Source organism: Lottia gigantea (genome assembly GCF_000327385.1).
Source record: "Lottia gigantea unplaced genomic scaffold LOTGIsca_8, whole genome shotgun sequence".
In the NCBI taxonomy this organism is placed as follows: Eukaryota; Metazoa; Mollusca; class Gastropoda; family Lottiidae; genus Lottia; species Lottia gigantea.
In genome coordinates, this window is record NW_008710662.1 from 1,271,845 (window position 1) to 1,290,809 (window position 18,965).

Below are 18,965 nucleotides of genomic sequence, written 5' to 3' on the forward strand. Positions count from 1 at the left end.
ATCCTGACGTTTAAATATAAATTACTTCTCACGTGTAAGTCTTTTCTCCACAAACAAACGTTTTGTAACAGTCTTGCTTATAATCCTGTTAGCTGAATTGAAATACGATTTCTTTGCGTTCCTCATTGAAAATTAAGGGCTGAAATCGATGCATGTCTATTTATAACTTTACGAATATGTTTTACAAAATTCAATTTTAAAACTTTATGTACAACGGAGAAAACATTGGTTTCGAAACAAGAACATAGAAAAAAAGTATACATGATAGTCGTTTAAGTATCAATTAATCATAACGGTTCGTTTGCCTTTGTAGGACACCGATAAAAGTACAGTCGACCTACGAAGAAAGCGACGTGAGAACACAAGAAGAGAATATACAATTAGCTCAATCATTAACATAATAAAATATAGATTTACATGTTATTATCGTTTTGGAAATCATCTGATAAGACAAATTGGATAGTTACGACTCTCAAGTGGAAATCATTGTTTTTCTGCATTTCGCCATCTTTCAAGGTATTATTTTCGTTCATATTCAAGACTTTAGCCTGCATGAACAAACATTTCATTTTAATGATCCAAAATCTTGCCCTTGTCATCTGTTCTAGCACAGACTCTTGACTTTACGTAATGCTCTCAAAGCGTAATATAGGGAAACCATGTGGAATAAACAAAATACTCAATCTAATCCATAGTAGTTGGTTTAAAGTGGCTTTTTTTTAATTGTCGCTGTTAATTCAATTATTTCTGATATTTTCTTATGAAAATCTACGTAGACTCCAAAGTGATCTCTATTTCCTTGGCCAATTATTTCAGCTAAACATATCACTGAATTTTTACAAAATAGAATGTTTAAACATAAACTTACGATGACAACCTAAATTTACAGCTGTTGAAAAAAATTCACCCATGCAGAAATTACTATTGAGGGGTTGATTATCATTATATGTATCAGGGAAAAATAATAACAGGTTGGGAACTTGGCATTGTGTCACTTCTGTCGGAACATTTAATGAATTAATTGTAGATAAATGATTGCTATACAGTCGATTAATATACTAATACTCACATTGTAAATTCTCAATTATGAACGTAAGCACTTTAGGTTTTTATATTAAGTCTTTCAATAACCCATGTAGTTTCAATACTTTTTATTCTTGCCTTTTTGGTAAGACTAAAAAAACAATAACAAAAGTGTGTTGTGTTATAGCACATAAAAAGTGTGTTGAAACGATTTTATGAAGCATGTATAGTTCGATTGGCTGGTACTTTACCCCTGACATCCCAAAGAGTAGAAGCAATAAAGTTATGTATTTTTCTTATCTTGTGTCAGACTATCCTCATCCGGTTATTCTTGGCAATTCTTATAATAAATAAACCTAGAAGTATACCAACAATTCGAACTGCAAGGGGTACGGGAACGTAGTGCGCCTTTTAAGTCGCCTACACCGGTTTACACCTGCTATAATTATAGGTAATTTCAGATGTGGTACCGTATTGGTAGATGTTTTGCACTAACAACATGTTTTCATTACTTGCTAGTTGTCCACTGTCGTGTGATCCCCTTGATTGGTAATACTTAGTTGGTGACATTTCTCTGACATCACTAGTTTATGATGCAAGTCAATATGTTCGCATACGATTAGTTGCTTTCGTTTGCAATCTCTTCACAAGTTGACAATTTAGGGTGGATATGATCTTTCGATCAGATACACAGATGTTCCGATAGGATTGCTTCTATGTATCCACTGACTGAGACGTTCACAACGCGAACTGTTACGAAAGGACACGATTGTGGTTGAGACGCCAAGGATAATAATCAATCGGGATCAGATCGTATTGGATCACAAGTTCAATCGCGATAGTGATAACCTGATATTTGAGCTTGTAAAGACAAAGTTTGACAATATATCTTCTATTTAAACTGTTCGTCAAAACGTTTAGCATTGCGAGTTATTGGGTCAAATATAATGGAGAGCAAAATGATCCATTGTAGGTTTTTGGGTCAAATACAATGGAGAGCGAAATGATCCAGGGCGAACATACATCTTAAATAAATCCTTTTTCTAAATGCTTATATATCTAACTTTAAATAATCTCCAGGTATTTTTGCACTGTATAGGACAACTTTTAAATGTATTAATATCTATACAATCCGGTCCTTGTATTCAGTGGCGTAGGAAGCATAAGGCGAGAGGGCGGAGCAGGGGCCACAAAAATTTCCAGGCGGGGGGCACCGGCCATACTTTCGCTATGCAAAATGATAAAATAAATGAAAGTGTGTGTGGGGTGGAGGGTGAGAGGAAAGCCGAGCCAGTCTCTTTTCTGGTCCCCAAACCCTTAGAAACGCCATATATATTGTCCGCGTATAATATGGTACAAAAAGAATCCCGAACACAAAAGTAACATATAGTGCGTGTCTATGAAACAAACCATAGCTCAGTGTTACTGTTATTTTATGAACATGCGGTTCGACGATATTGTTAATATATTAGGAGGATTCGGGTGCTATCAGAAGAGGGTATACGTTACACTATGCCTGCCACTGATAACTTGTGCCATGATATCTCATCTCTCCAATTTTATTCTTGGTATACCAAAACATAGGTAGGTGTAGCTTATTTTAGTAATTTCATCTTTAATGTACACATAGTCTATTATGCTACAACATGCACTTAATCAGCCATCTCAATTGGCATGAGTTCTGATTATCTTAAAATATAACCATCGTCTGACACTATCTAGCAGTTACTTTCTTTTTTAGTTGCTTATACAAAATATGTAGTTCATTTTCATATTGTGGTTTTGACTCTAGATAAATCTTGTGTTGGTAATTTCATGACAAATAAGTATTTCAAGGGTCATTTTTGCTAATTTTCCAAAAAATTAGACTTAAACTGGTAAAAGAAACATTTGTCTACTATACCTTTCTCATACTGTGAGGAAATTTCCAATATTTGAACTCAAATAACGTTTTTTTAGGGGTTTGTCATGTTGATAGAGGGAGTTATTCTTGTTTTAATTATGAACGTTTATTTATAAAGTTGTGGACAAACTGTCCTATTTCAAGATTTCTTCAGCGTAACCTTTTCGTGCACTACTTATCACAGCCTTGACATAAAACTTTCAAAAATATACCTCGGAAAATCATCGCATATTTGCATCAATTTACTTAAAAACGTTACCCGCGTGTGTTTCGAAATGTAGTAAAACTATGTAATAAACGTAGAAGTAGTATATCCATTTAACTTGTGTGCTTAATGTTTACCTCCTGCTTCTATATGTCTTACAAAGATTGACTATAGGAGAAATCAGCTTCTCTGTGATATGCTAAATGTAGAACAAATGCATTACTTGGTTAAGACAATTGGTAGGACAAACTACTGTTACAAAATGTTAAATATATGCATTATGTGATACGCAAACCATCTCTTATGACATCATGGCCGAACTCTATTGTCGTTTATATAGATGTAAGCTCCCAGCAGAATTCAATGATACATCTTACTATCCAGAAGACGAGTCTGTACATTACATGATCAACATTTCGATTCCCACTGAAAATGAAGAGTATTCTAAATGTTATTGGTATGGATTAAATTTGTCCAATCCCACCACATCTCAAATACAGAATGCATCAAAGAGAACTAAATGTAATCAGTGGATCTATGACACATCAGTTTTCACCAACACAATTGTGTCAGAGGTGAGATCATGATCTGTTGTAATGCTATTCATTTGGCTGGTAGAAATATATTATCACGAGTATCCATAACTATAGACTAAACAAATATAATGACAGCAAAAAGATAATTTGATGTGTCTGAAAAAAAAAACATACTTTGTCACTAATGTGTTGTAAAATGTGTTACATTGTGTAATCGCGAACGCGATAAGAATGGCAAATATATTCTTATTTCTGTTTCACTCAGATTGTTAACTTTTAATGTCACTGCTACAAATACTTCTTGAGACATGCACTACTTGAGAAAACCTATATTTGCAAATCTTTTGTTCAACTTGAACAGGGAGCTGCCATCGCACTCTTAATGGAAATACTTTTTCATTCTTTCAGTTTAATCTTGTATGTGACAAAGCCATTTATCGCTCCCATGCTAATATGGTTTTACTAGTTGGATTTATGGTATCTTCTCTAGTTATTGGTACACTATCTGATATGTAAGTCAAATAGGAATTATATTTTTACATTAATCTGCTTTATGATTGTATTGCAAATTGTCCAGGTCTTGGTGGTAGAGGATGAAAGCTATGAAATAGAATACAACAATACCAATCCACGAAGAACATTTTTATTCAATATGAATGCTTTTTCCATTATACTTTGAAATTCATTTTACAGAGGACAATTTTCAATGAAAATTTGGGATATTCTCGGTTGAAATGTTTGGGAGGGAAGTTTGTTAATTAGTTTTAGTTACAAAATCAATATATTTCATCAACTCAAATACAACTCAGTTTAATTTAAAGTTGATGTTCCTAGTTAAATTCGATTAAAGAAAAAAACTGGAGATTATTTATCCAAACAATATTTTCATTTTCAGAGTAGGGCGAAGAGTCGGTGTGTACATTTCATTTGCATGTATTATAGGCAGTCAGTTTGGAACAGCATTTACTCCAAATTTTACAATACTACTAGTTTGCCGTTTCCTAAATGGATTCGGAGACATAGGGCTTTTTATGACGTCATTTGTTTTAGGTAAGTATTAATGTGGGTGAGTTATTTCTACCCAAATATCATTTGCCAGCCATCATGAATTACAAATCTTATAGAGCGACAACGTTAATATTTTCTAAAGTAATGTTGTTGTGAAGATAATAATAATCATTTCACTGTTTGATACTTTTTGTCTGATACTGTTATAACGTTTTATGCCGTGTCCTTTATGCATTTTGCATATGGTATATTTGTAACCAAATTTAATTTCGATTCGCCACCCCTTTTTGTTTTAAGAACCTTGCCCAATTCACAAGTCTTTCTAACAAAATAAATATAACCTTTGAATTCTGAAAACAATGTTTGTCATGAGGAGCAGAAAATAGAACGTAAAAACCAATTGATTTCACTTATAAAGAGCCTGGAAAATTACATTTCATATCATTTGAAAAATGTAAGTGAAATATCATCTGTTCTCTTTTTTTCTAGCATTAGAACTTGTTGGTGTATCTAAAAGAACCTTAGCAGGAATGGTAGTCGAGTTGTTCTTCTGTGTTGGACTGTTTTTGACAGCCATTTTAGCTTATTTTATTAGATCATGGCAAACACTTCAATTAGCAGTTGCTAGTATAATAGTAGTGGTATATCTGTCAGTTATTTGGTAAGAGTCTTATATATCATTCAACCGAAACCGCTTATCAAACATTTTTGGATATAAAAAGATGTTCTTACACGAGTGTATGTCATAACGAACTTTGTTAAACGTCAAGATTCAAGGACGAGTTTGTTTTATAGTGATAATGAGTAACAGTGAGTGCTCTGGTGAGTCTCATTTTAATAAGATCAATCAAACACTTATAATACCTTTTTGTGACTTTGTATCGGAGATATATTTCTTCTCCCCATTTAACAATGATTTTGCGCGTTAAGCATTATTGTATATAGTGTACAGATCTTATTGCAACAACTCTAAAAATAGATATAAAATACATTGCAAGGTTAACAATTTCAGAAGTATGGTTTTCTGTTTTTTCAGTTTTGTTCCAGAATCTGCTCGATGGTTGATTTCAAAAGGGAAAACAGAGAAAGCTAAATTGATATTGCGTAAAGTTGCAAAAGAAAATCATACCAAATTACCTGATGAAATATTTGAGAAAGAAAATTTATGTTTAGTAGAAGCACCCAAATCTCAAGCATCGAAACTATTTGCATCTCCAGTAATGGTTTTGAGGTCATGCATCATTTTCTTTAATTGGTGAGCTGAATTGTTTTAGATTCTGTCTATTAAACCTTATTAATTTAAATATGCTTGATATTCCAAGTTAATAATTTCATAGAAAGAATTTCCACTTGACGGATAATTCACCAAGGCTCTTTATGAAACCGCTTAAGTTTCAACATCTTAATAAAAAGAGTCTAGCTCACTGGTCGCCGCTAGCTGAACCGTTCGCCGGGCTTGTAGGCACGAGTTATAATTGTTTTTTCCTTGCAGGTTAGTCTTATCCATGGTATACTTCGGATTAAGTTTTAATGTCGGTAATATAACTGGAAATATACATGTAAACTTCTCAATTGGGACTGGTGTAGAGGTGCTAGCTTATGTACTTTGTATATTCTTGTTGGATCGATTGGGAAGGAAATTAGTTCACTGTTTTAGTATGCTGATTGGAGGAATTGCGTGCATAAGCACATTGTTTCCAGTGCTATTTGGTGATCAGTGTAAGTTGTCATATAGAATTATTTCTAAATTCTGAACACTTTTAAGGCTTTTTAAGAATTTCGTAGCTTTAATAATAATAGGGATTGTGTATTATAGTTATGGTACTGGATAGGCCTTCAGAAAGATATACTATCTTATTGGCCGAATTTGAACATTTTATGTTCATTCTAAGAGGTAGTATTCCTTCAATTTCAGCCCTTGATTGGATAACGATAACTTTTTCTATGATGGGACGATTTGGTGTATCAGCTGCATTTGCAGTTTTATACATATTTTCATGTGAGCTCTTCCCAACTGAAGCCCGTAATTTTGGTCTTGGTGCCAGCTCATTTCTTGGCCGGATTGGTGGAATTGTTTCTCCTTATATTGCTGACATGGTTTGTTATTTTCCTTTAAAAACTAATGTATTTGAAACTCCAATGCTTCACTACCAACTTCCAGGAAGGATTATACTTATCGATTCTAAATATTTAGTTAACCGTAGAAGACTTGACACTATCAAACTAATGTAATATAATACAAAAATAACCTTTCGTTTCACTACCAAACCTTTTTAATGGATACTATTCTTAACAGTATTGGAAGGCCTATAATGACATTATCATGGCATATCTTCTGTTTAGGGCTTTATAGTAGATGGTAAAATTGGAAAAGCGCTACCGTTAATTATATTCGGTAGTGCAGCAATAGCCGCTGGATTACTTGCCTTATTACTACCAGAAACCAAGAACAGAAAATTACCAGAGACAATTGAAGATGCAAAGAATTTGGTAAGAATAACAATAATATGTGACTAGCACTTTCTATAAGCAGTGCATATAAATTGTAAAGGAATGTATTTCTTGATTTCGAAGATAAGTTGCCTTGAAATACCGTATAGACAGGGTCCTATGCTTATCCAAATAGGTATGAACAACAAGCCATTGAGATGAAAATATATCAGAATATGAAAGATTATACAGTGGTGTAACCTATTTTCGTGCATATAAGGATTCAGCACGAACCACGATTTAAAAAAAATAGTGACGGACAAAATAAGATACGTAGCGTGATTTATTGCTAAAAGTCATTGGAACAACATAAGAATATGGCCCACATTGTGTTCCATAGAATTTTTCTGCTGACGCGGAATCCACTAGTTGATCACGTGACTTTATTCGTAGGACTACATTCTAGCAGACGACACATGGATTTCCGATTACAGCTTGGGATTATAAGGAAATTCGGCCGATAAAAAAATTGTGACATACCTAAAATCCGCAATTTTGTTTTTGACAAAGTATACATTAATACATTTTACCTTGCTTGAAACTACTGGATTTATTCTACGAGCGGACATTGTACAAATAACTCATATTTATCAAAACAAGCATTCGCGACGGTCACACATGTAAATCATTAACCATTTCCGGAGATTCACGAAAAATAGGTTAGCAAGAAATTAGGTTACTTGACTGTATATATGTGGGCGAGCCAGCTCCACACAGAAACAGTAACAGACGTTTCAATTGTCGATACAATGCACTTTGATGATATAAAAACAAGAGAAAGATCTTACAAGAATTAGCCAAGAAACACCAAACAAGGAAGCACAGCGCACATACCATTACTTTCCCTTCCCTTCCCCTCTCGCTTATGCAGACCAATCTGACTCTATTTAACCTACTCCCGAGTCGCGACCTACCTACAGGACACTAGGCCCAGAGAACAACACCACAGCAGTGGAACAATTGCGTTGTCTCCACAGTGCCCCGTCTGCGACTGACCAGAATAATTTAAATCATGTACTTTAACCTAAACAGAACTTTTTACAATAGATCTAATGTAATACTTCAATGTGTTTCCGACAAATTTAAAGTTATGGTTACTCGATCACATAGTTTTAGGTTATTGGGACAAGAAAGAGGTATAGCAGTGTCAATATACATGGCAGGGTGAAACGAGACAATAACACCGACCTGGTTTAAGGGAAACTCCGAATAATATAAATATAATTAATATTACGAAATAAACGGTTTTTTTAACTTCATACCATAATTATGTATTTTTTGATAAATATTTTTTCCAGGGTCACCTGGAAATGGAATCATATTGATGAAGATATATCCCAAGTTATATGCGACTTTGATCATGAATTGGACTTGAAAGGATTTAACGTGCATTTATTTATATTGGGAATGTTTTGTCAGCAAGGAAAATAAAACAACTCCCTTGTTTTGTCCCCGCCAGTGCTTTTTAATATTCTTACTGATGTTGTCCGTGTTTCTGTCAACTACTGACATTCTATCAAAGTCGATGTGCCTTTCCGCTGATCAATATAGTTGCATGACACTGCGAAAAGGCAGTTATAGACACAACGTTTGCGTTCTTTAGTGTTCTGAATAAGTATTGTCCAAATATCATTAAAGCATTTTATTGTCACAAACAGCGTATTGTTTTATCCATTTAAGAACCATACATAGTTTCATATATGCTGAAAGTGTGACAGAATTTTGAAATCGATATGTATTAGTGGTGCGTATATGGTAACCTATGTCCGTTGTCCTGTCCGCGATCGTCTCTCTGCTCACAATTGCATCATAAGCACACTAGAAAACACGTTTTTGGCTGATTTTGACAATTTGAAATTTTACAATCTATCTGAATCAACAAAGCCGAAACATAACCTTTAGTTAAAGAGCCAATCCAATATTGTTTTTGATGCGTGTTTATAACCACCCAGAACACTCATGCACAGCGGCGTCAACAAAAGGGGGTGGGGGTTGTTTCTGTTATTCAGTGCATACTCTTTTAATGAAAAGTTTGGAAAGAATTTCAAATTTAAAACATTTAAAGGCAATGAACTAGTTTTATACTAGTCAAGTGAAATGATACAACCAATTTTCCCCTTCACCACTACTCTTTTTGAATGGGTGTATCTTCAGCACACACTATTGTTTTATATCCTCGGGCTAAATCTTTTGTTTTCCAATTTAAGAATATGATTATGTTACTTATAAGACATTTATTTCTCAGTTTTGTCTCAAAATGGCCATTAGATTGCCCTTTGTCACTAGAGCACAAGGACTAAACATACATACATACATGGTGTGAAGTATTTTATTGACAAAGGATATTTGTATATGAAATATTCATCCTTACCTTAGAGTGCGACCTATAGCGATTTCAAATTGAGCTCAGGACAGCCTATGAATTTCATTGTATTATCGTGACGAGTATAAGTGTATACGGCGCATAAATAAAGGTATACAGTTAATCGTCACATAAGGGTACATGAAATAACGGTGAATGACTTTCCAGGACTAAACTTTCGAAATGAAATTTGACGATATATTGGAATACTTGGGTGAATTTGGAGCCTACCAGAAAAGATTGTATATAACAGTATGCATTCCATCTATTTCTATTGCTATGCAAGTTTTGCTTCCTGTATTTATTCTGGCTATTCCTAACTTCAGGTAATTATCTTTTCATACTCTTTTAGAGCTTAAAAACACTGGTGTTTTGGACTATACATGTGTACTGAAGTAAACTATTGCCTCAATTCGCTATATTCCTATTTCGCTTTCTACGTCTGTGATTGTTGCATTTCTTCACGTTCTCGCGATCTTCAGTACCATTTGGCTTCATAGTGACGTCAATTTAATTTCTCAGTTCAGTAGCTGTGCTCTGTTGTTGTTATTCCTGGATTGGATTCATCATAATAATATTAATACTACATGAACTAGGGCCGATTTGTGATATAAGTCGACAACAAGTAAGATGGTGGAGTAGAAGACGTCAGTGTTCAGTGAATTTTCTCTGCAGATCAACGATGTATGAATTGGATTGTTATAGAAAACTAATTTTAAACATCCCCGTTAAAGTGGTGGTATGAATCACAAATGCGTAGAAAGCATACAATATAATAAGGATCAAACAAAGCAAAAGTCGCTTTCCAGTTTTAGATTTTATCAACCTGCTAAAACCAACTCAAACTGAGAAAACAAACAAAACAATAGCAAATGTATAATATGTGTCCGTGAAAACAAGCGTGAAATGTCAATAACCCTACCTTCGATAGGGTGAAGATTGAATATCGTGCACCCGGTGTGTTCTTATAGTAAACAACATCATATTATATTTAATTGTCTACCATTAAATAATATGCACAATAAACTACAATAGTACAACAATTTTCAAAACAATTTTTTTACAAATTATAATTTTATTTAATGTAATATTTAAATGTATCTTTAAGGAATACTACTTAAACTTAAACACTGGTCAACAGGTGTATACATTCATCAGTTGGACTTGCAAGGTGCCATGACTAAACAATAGAATCTCTATATAAGATGATATATCGCTTAAACTAACTCCAAGCATGTTTCAAATTACTCAGTTTAATGAATTATTACTAAGTCTGACGGATCTATGACAGCAGATTAACAAAGACCCATTTTGGCCAAATTTAAAAATTTCAATTTTTTTGTCATCCTAAAAGGTAGTATACCTTTAAAGACAAATTTCCCTTTGAGGATCTTAGAGGGCACAAGTCATGGTGTTTTGGAGGTTTTTTTGTGAAAATAAATCAGTTACATGTACATGTATATATAGAAATAAAAACAAGTTAAAATTGAACGGATACACGATTTTGTTTTAACAAGGAATGTTATTGTTAACTACTTACTGTAAATACTCTATCTTTAAATGTATATCTATGTAATAGGCTTTACGACGAAATGAATACGCACCTCATTGTTTTATTAACGTCTATTGTCATATTAAAGTCTTATTAAGGTCATGTTATCATCCCATTTTCTATTCAATACAGCCAGTTTAGTTGTCAAGTAAAAGGATATCAGTTTGTCGAGTTTCAGACACAGATTTATACTTTCATTTACAATTTTGGAATGATTGCGTCTTTTTATACCATGCGATTACTGGTGTGTGGTGTTGAAAAGTTTAATTATGAAATTACCCTGAAGTAATTAAGATCTTAAATATTTTATCTAATTATTATGTATGGCCTTTGTTCAAAACCTGGAATACAAGCGTACACAATAGAGAATATATTCTGAGCTTTTTAAAGTGATCTCTTTTGAATATTGGACAAAATTCATGAATTCGTTACAGTCCAACCAACGTAACTTTGAATATGGTGGGCGATAGGGTTCTAGGAAATGGGTATGCGGGTGGAAAAAGGTTTAAACTGACCGTGCCCCTGGCTTTTTATTTCAACATTATATATCTAGTGATTCGGGTTGAAGAGTAACGACAGTTGTTGTATTTTCAAAAGACATAAAACAAGCATTGTAGATAAAAGAGTCATATTTTATGTGTAGGTTAGTCTATTCAATTATTTATAGATTTAGCAATAGAAGATGTACATTTGATTATACATGTAGTTATTTTTATTTAAAAATATACACATATTTGATAATGATTTAAGTTTACTCAGCCTTCGAAAGTAGGATTTTTGCAGTTTTGGTTTTGCTTGACTGGTAGTTCATGAGATGATAAAAAAAGTGTTTGCATGATAGCTTTAACATAAATTATAAGATAAATATGTATGTGGTTTTTTTCATTATTACTTGTAAAATTGTTCACAAGAGATTGTGAGAAAATTTGACATGCTTGAATCGCATATCATTGGGTTCGAAGCATTACGATTGATAGACTAATTTTCTGTTGATATCTTACATTATGTTCAGTGAATTGACATATACTGGTAATACGCCTATAGTTCGCCATCCAAAATTATTTGTCATGATCATGATACAGTAATTTGTAACAGTAATAAAACCAGGTATAAATATAATCCTTTGACGACATTTAGGGGTAAAGATCTCATTAAATAACGTAACACAATTTTATGGAATACTACTCCTTAGTATCATTAAACACTACGTTTACATTGTCATCATCAGATGAAGTGAGGAAATATGGTACAAGAAAGTAGACTGTTGAAACGTAGTGTGTACGTAGTGTGTAATAAAACTAAGGAGTAGTATACCATAAAATTGTGTTTCGTTATTTAAGGTATAAATATGGTTTAACGGAACCTGGAGTTTTTATTCGGTTCGCCATTTTCGGGGGTCGATTTGGGTCTTGAATATATGTAAATAGTCTTTAGAAGTACTAAAACTGCGCAAAAATACCTCCCAACTTGAAATTTTGATATCTATTTCTATACATGTATTTTCTATAAATGTTTATCAAACCCTCTTGGACGAATATGAAGATAAGGCGAGTCGTTATTTAAAATTTCCAACGGCCACATATGGATTTGAAGGCTCAAACTTCGACGTTGAGCTTAGGTGTAAAACCTATTACTGATTTGCTAAACATTTCACGGATGGCGAATCTGTTCCTTGAAAGAAACGGTCGATTTTCTTAAGCATGAATTGATTTAATGCATGTCTTTGTCATTTTTAGATGTGCTATTCCAAGCTTCCCAAATGATACATATATCAGCCAAGGTAAATGGCATGACGACTTGATAAATAAAACGATTCCAACCGCAAAAGATGGTTTATCGAAATGCAAAGTTTTTGGTTCGGATGGATCAGAGGAATCTTGTGACAAATGGGTGTATGATCAGTCAATTTACGAGTCCACCCTTCTTATGGACGTGAGTATTAATCCAATCTTCTCGGAGGGATTATAGGATGAGACAATAAATCCCAGGTTCAGCGTGCTTCAGATCACTCGAATATTGGAAATCATTGGAAGCATTTAAAATAAAAATAAAATGGCCATGATAGTTTTTTTCTTCTTTTTATTCTAGATAAAGCTAATATGTGGAGATGAAATATTACGATCTCATTCGAATATGATTTTCTTTGGTGGAAATCTTGTTGGGGCATTTGGCTTGGGGTTGTTATCTGACTTGTAAGTATACCTGTATAGAGAACGCTGTTTATGTTTGGATTATCAACTATTGGGGTATCGAAGCATTATATGTTCATCGAATAAATGGTTATAAAGCCGAATGGATCATATATTTTCGTACTGGCCGATCAAGATTATTAGGAAATACGGCACACATATTCATGCTTCACCACATTGTATCTTGACTCAACAACGTAATTGATTTTTTAAGTCCATCATTATCAATACTTGCTTCTCATGGGTACGTCAACTAGATGACCCTAGTCCATGCGATCAGTATGCTTTATATATAGACATGGTATTTTGAAATAAGAGAAGAAAAGGGGGGGTCTCTAATTTCACCCCCGATACATATTTATTTTGTTTATTGAACAGGATAGGAAGAAAGAAAACACTTATGTTGTCAATTATACTTCATATTGGAACCGGTATTGGTATAGCATTTATTAATGAGTATATTGGTTTTTCTGTCCTGAGATTTTTTAATGGAATGGCTAATGGTGGTGTTTTTATGACAGGATTTGTCATTGGTAAGATTAATTTGAACAAAGTAATTTATGGATATCTATATGACACTTTGCTGCGTTGCTATTTCTTATTAAGTTATTGACATATAAAATTCTACTGCGTTGCTATTTAATATTACGTTATAGACAAACATACCCTTCTGCTGGTAGGACAAACAAACCCTTCTGCGTTGCTATTTCATATTAAGTTATAGACAAACTGAACTCTTCTGCGTTGCTATCTCATATTAAGTTATTGTCACAACCCTTACAGAATTTATTTAATTGAACACTACATTTTGCTACTAACCCACTTTGGATCAGACAAGCAGGACATAAATACTCCATTACATTACTTTTATATCACTTTTTAACCCAATAACTTTTTAATAGATTGTTAATTTGGCCGTTTTGTATGTGTTTTTCATTTTGATCGTTTTTAAGGAATGGAGCTTGTTGGACCCAGTAAAAGAGCGCTAGCAGGAATGATCATTATGTTGTTTTGGGCCCTGGGACTATTTGTGCTTGGGTTAATTGCATATTTTATACGTGATTGGAGAACTTTGTCTCTGGCTGTATCTTGTCCTTCTGTTGTCTATTTATCGTATTGGTGGTAAGTGCCTTTTTTTAGTAAACAGATATTAATATTATTTGGAGACTTTACTTTGTCAGATATCATAATTTTCTCAAGAGGTTATGGCTTTGAAATGGGAACTTGAGTGTCATTTACACAATATGAGTCTTAATGTGCCCTTTCGTTACATATTTCTGCTTATTGAAATCATTATGAACTGAAATGAAAGAAAACTATAAAACGAATATAAACATGAATAATGTCTATGAAAATGTATGTGAAATACTGTACTATTGAAGGGATTGTATAAAGGTTTTCTAAAAATACAATGTGAAATGTTGAGATTAGTCTAAATAAAATGAAAAAATATATTATTCACTTAAATCTCATTCAAAGCTAGAAAATAACACTATGGAAGACAAGTTATAAAAGAAATCGAGAGGGTGTTTGTGTGCAATGTCAAAATTCAACAAACGGGATTCTAACAATTTAAATAAGAATGTCTGAACAATCTAAAGATGAAGTCAGTTGTCGTGGATAAGCATTAGAGAAAAATTGTAGGTGGTTAAGTTGACGAGTCTACTTATCTACTTCATATTCAACTCATGAAGTTTAAGTATAATTATGCCTCCACTTAAGATTTATGATTTCAAAAACTAAACTAACTGTGTTGTAAAGTGTTTGGTGTCCTGAATTAATTTCTACATATTATCCCGTTTATTCTGGGGTTTGTTAAGAATGTTAAGTATAACACATAACAAAAGCAAAACGTGCAGATTTTAATTTAAATCAGATTGCATTGAATCAAAGTCTATATTTCTTTCTGTTTTTATGTATAAAATGGGAAAAATTGTTAATTTAAACTAACAGGTTATTACCAGAGTCTCCAAGATGGCTGTTATCAAAGGGTCGAGAAAAGGAGGCAGAGGATATCATTAGAAAAGCTGCTAAGGTCAACAAAGTTGAACTTCCGCTCAAGCTATTCGATCAACATACCCTGGACACAGGACCTCAATCAAAGATCTGGCACATGTTCACAGATTGTAGACTGTTGATTGGATCCTTGATAATATTTTTCAATTGGTGAGCACCTGTATTCTATAATTGATGTTAAAATAATCAAATCTAATTGCGCTTATTCAGATTGCACGGACATCAGAATCAACTCATCGTTCTCCAAAGAGAACAAATACATTAGATAACTGCATTGCAATCTCATTTTAAGAACAATACATTTAAATAAACATATTTATGCACTATAGTTTGGACAAAGTAAAAAGCTTTTTATTAAAAATATTATCAATTACTATTATGAGAATTGGTATAGCAGACTCGAAATAGTATTATTTAATTTTCTTCCTAGAAATTTCAACCCAAAGAATTCACAAATTTTGGCTGGAAATGGGCCGCTGTAAAAATTTCGAAGACGTGTGTTTCACCAACGCAATGACATTCTAAGATTAATAATTAAGTAAAATAACTATTTTGAGGCTGCTATTCCAATCTTCATAGATATAATGAGAAAAATTCAATAAACTTTTACTTTTTAATCCGGTAATAGAAATATTAAAATGGAACTTGAATCTTGTTGTACTCAGTTTCGCTCTATGCGATCTTCAGACAACTAAAACAACATGATTCAAGTTCTGTTTTAATATTTCTACACCACATGTATTGAGCACTATTTTAACAGTGAATATATTTCGTTATTGTGTCTGGGCACTATATGAGCATTATGTAATTACCTGATTTAATTGTTACTATATATTTCATCACAGGCTAGTGGTAAGCATGGTGTACTATGGTCTTGGTTTGAACGTATCTAACCTCAGTGGAGATCCATACCTGAACTTTACCATCGCCAATATTGCCGAAACTATATCTTACGTATTAGCTATTTTGCTGTTGAACAGAATTGGAAGAAAACCTCTTCACTGTGGTGCTATGTTACTTGGTGGGGTTGCCTGTTTAGCCACAATGTTACCTGTCATTTATGGTGGTAAGTAGAGTAAAGTGAGATAACAGACTCTAAATGCTGTCATGCTGATTTCATCAGTCTCAAATGATACTTGCCTTCGAGAAATCTTAAACGACAATGTCATACATTAACTGAACATTGACCTCTGTAAATTCAAATTTTAGAAGCATGAAATATGCCAATCTGATTAAAAATAGTTAACTGGTTACAGTTAATCGATTGTCATGAACTTATTATATTATTATTGTAAAAAGATTCATCTATCATTCTGTCATTTCAGCAAACCCATGGGTTACAACAGCTTTATCAATGATAGGAAAATTAGGAGCTTCCGGTGCATTTGCTGTGATATATGTATATGCTGCTGAATTGTTTCCCACTATTGTACGGAATTCTGGTTTAGGCACCAGCTCCATGTGTGCCCGTATCGGTGGAATGATATCTCCGTACATTGCAGACTCAGTGAGTTTAATTTAAGACTTAATCTATTTTAATACAGACATGAATTATTATAAGCTGACAGGTACAGTGTACAGCTTCCAATGCGGTACAAGAATCAGACGCAAACACAAATTGCTTCTTCTATTTGCTACTGTTTCAATTCAAACATTACATCGCAACGGACACCGTTCTTAGTTGCATTTTTACTTTTGTACGTATTTCTCAAGTTAGGCCTATAAATTTTGATTATTAGATTAAAGCCTGTCTTCCCGAAGCTCCCCAATCGTACATTTATACATTGTGCTTCATATTGTCGGAGATCATATGTATAGAATATATTATACTAATACTATTTTCAGGGGTTATTAGTTGGTGGCGATTTAAGGATTGCTCTACCACTCATAATATTTGGAGCAAGCAGTATAATAGCTGGTTTACTTTGTTTACTATTACCAGAAACATTAAACAGAAAGATGCCAGAAACAATTGACGATGCCAAGGAATTAAGCAGGTAGGAACCTATCTAGATAAACAGGTTCAAGAAGTTCTGTTCAAGCTATCTGTATCACTTTTGAGAACGAAAATCGATAATAAAAATTCGCAGAATTGGACACATATTTTGACAACAGCAGTGATAAATGCACATAGGAATCTAATAGTATGGTCCAATCTAAATTTCTACTCATGATCCAGACGCTTGTTTTCTAGAATGTTCTCTTAAATAGTTACTCATATCATTTTTATTTCAGAGGAAATAGTAAAGGAAACGCGTACGAATTGAAATCTGCTGATGTGGAAAACGACCAGAATGAAAAGTACATTCCAACAATAAGCCATGGTAAACTGTAGACTCGAACTGTGATGTTCCTTAATGTATACACATAATCCTACTACTCAATAATATCACGTATTTTTTATTTGTCCGTTATAATAGTTTTATCAATAACAAGTTTACTTTCCGTGTTAGTGTTTTAAAACGCCCGTCTGTATGGAAAGGGAGTCATAATGTACTTCTGGCCATGTGCGTTTTACATTAACATAACTAACATCTGTTCCAGAATGTTTCACAGAATTTACTAATGCACAAACCAGTTATGGGAAATAAAAAATATATATATTTTTAAATCCTTTCATTGATTCTTTAGAGTTGAAGGTTTCTATTTGGTTATTACTTTTAAAATATGGTTTATTGCTTTACCTTAATTATAAACATCAGATATTTGACATGTCACTTTAGAGTTTTAAAATAGACAGACAGAAAGGAAGTAATAGCCATTTTCCGAAGGATAACAACTGAGGTTCACACAGACCCTGTCTATTAGATATATTCCTACACCAAACTTATTGGTACCTCCCGGGTTATCCGTACCCTTATCCTTTAAAATATGGGTCGGTTTTAATAAAGAAAGAATGCTTTTATTAGGTCACCAGACTAAGAAAACTAGGGTCAGCTGAGATTAATCCACGGCCACCATTTTTCACACTTGACACCTTCTCACTGACTGTGTTGTGTTTACCATAAACTGTTAGAAATGATGATTTCGAAATTATAGAAGTTATATTATCTCGTGGTAGGGCTGAATCAATATGAATAAAAATGTACAATTCATCATTGAACTTATTGGTGTCCTAATACGTAACCTCTCATTGTGTTTGTGTATACTTAATGACAATCCACGTTGGACATACTCATACATCTAATATAAAATTGAATTTTTATGTTGAATTTAGGTTAACATTTAGTAATTCGGTACACTAATAACAAAGGGGTGAAGTGGAAAGTTCAATGTTTGAAAAACGTTGGCGAAACTCAAACTAGTTATAAAATTTTGCTGTTCTGATATTTGTCTAACATATCTGATGTTGATGAAAGACATTGCATACCATATTGCCATTGCATCGCAAATAGCTTTTCAAAATTGTCGGCGTTTGCAGCAGTGACTGTAAAGTGATATGAGATCCAAATACGTAATAGACGACTAAATAGCTAACTCAACAACTTGTCTGTTCTGTGACGTCTGTACCCAAGAATGCTGTTTTTTTGAACACTAATCCCACCCATTTGTTTCAATGTAAAAGATAGGCACCTAAAAATTCTGTTCTGATACATGATGGATTATCTAAAATGGGGCACTGTCAGCTTGTAAACAAATGCCCCTATGGGTAGGTTCCGTTAAAGAAGGGTTTTCCTCATT

General features: G+C 33.4%; 2 protein-coding genes across 2 annotated transcripts; both read left to right on the plus strand.

The window, feature by feature from the left end:
- Positions 1-2,464: 2,464 nt before the first annotated feature.
- LOTGIDRAFT_107933 (hypothetical protein) lies at positions 2,465-7,192 on the plus strand (the record flags this gene model as incomplete). The annotated part of the gene is made up of 9 exons (XM_009066883.1): positions 2,465-2,607; positions 3,472-3,706; positions 4,076-4,179; positions 4,563-4,717; positions 5,165-5,295; positions 5,674-5,930; positions 6,168-6,368; positions 6,568-6,776; positions 7,032-7,192. The coding sequence occupies 9 exons, from the start codon at positions 2,465-2,467 to the stop codon at positions 7,190-7,192; spliced, it is 1,596 nt and encodes a 531-aa protein (XP_009065131.1).
- A 2,518-nt stretch (positions 7,193-9,710) lies between these two features.
- LOTGIDRAFT_108246 (hypothetical protein) lies at positions 9,711-17,285 on the plus strand (the record flags this gene model as incomplete). Its single annotated transcript, XM_009066884.1, has 9 exons — positions 9,711-9,853; positions 12,816-13,011; positions 13,168-13,271; positions 13,647-13,801; positions 14,222-14,390; positions 15,222-15,434; positions 16,130-16,347; positions 16,610-16,795; positions 17,140-17,285. 9 exons carry the CDS (start codon positions 9,711-9,713, stop codon positions 17,283-17,285), a joined length of 1,530 nt encoding a protein of 509 aa, XP_009065132.1.
- Between the last annotated feature and the right edge of the window lie 1,680 nt (positions 17,286-18,965).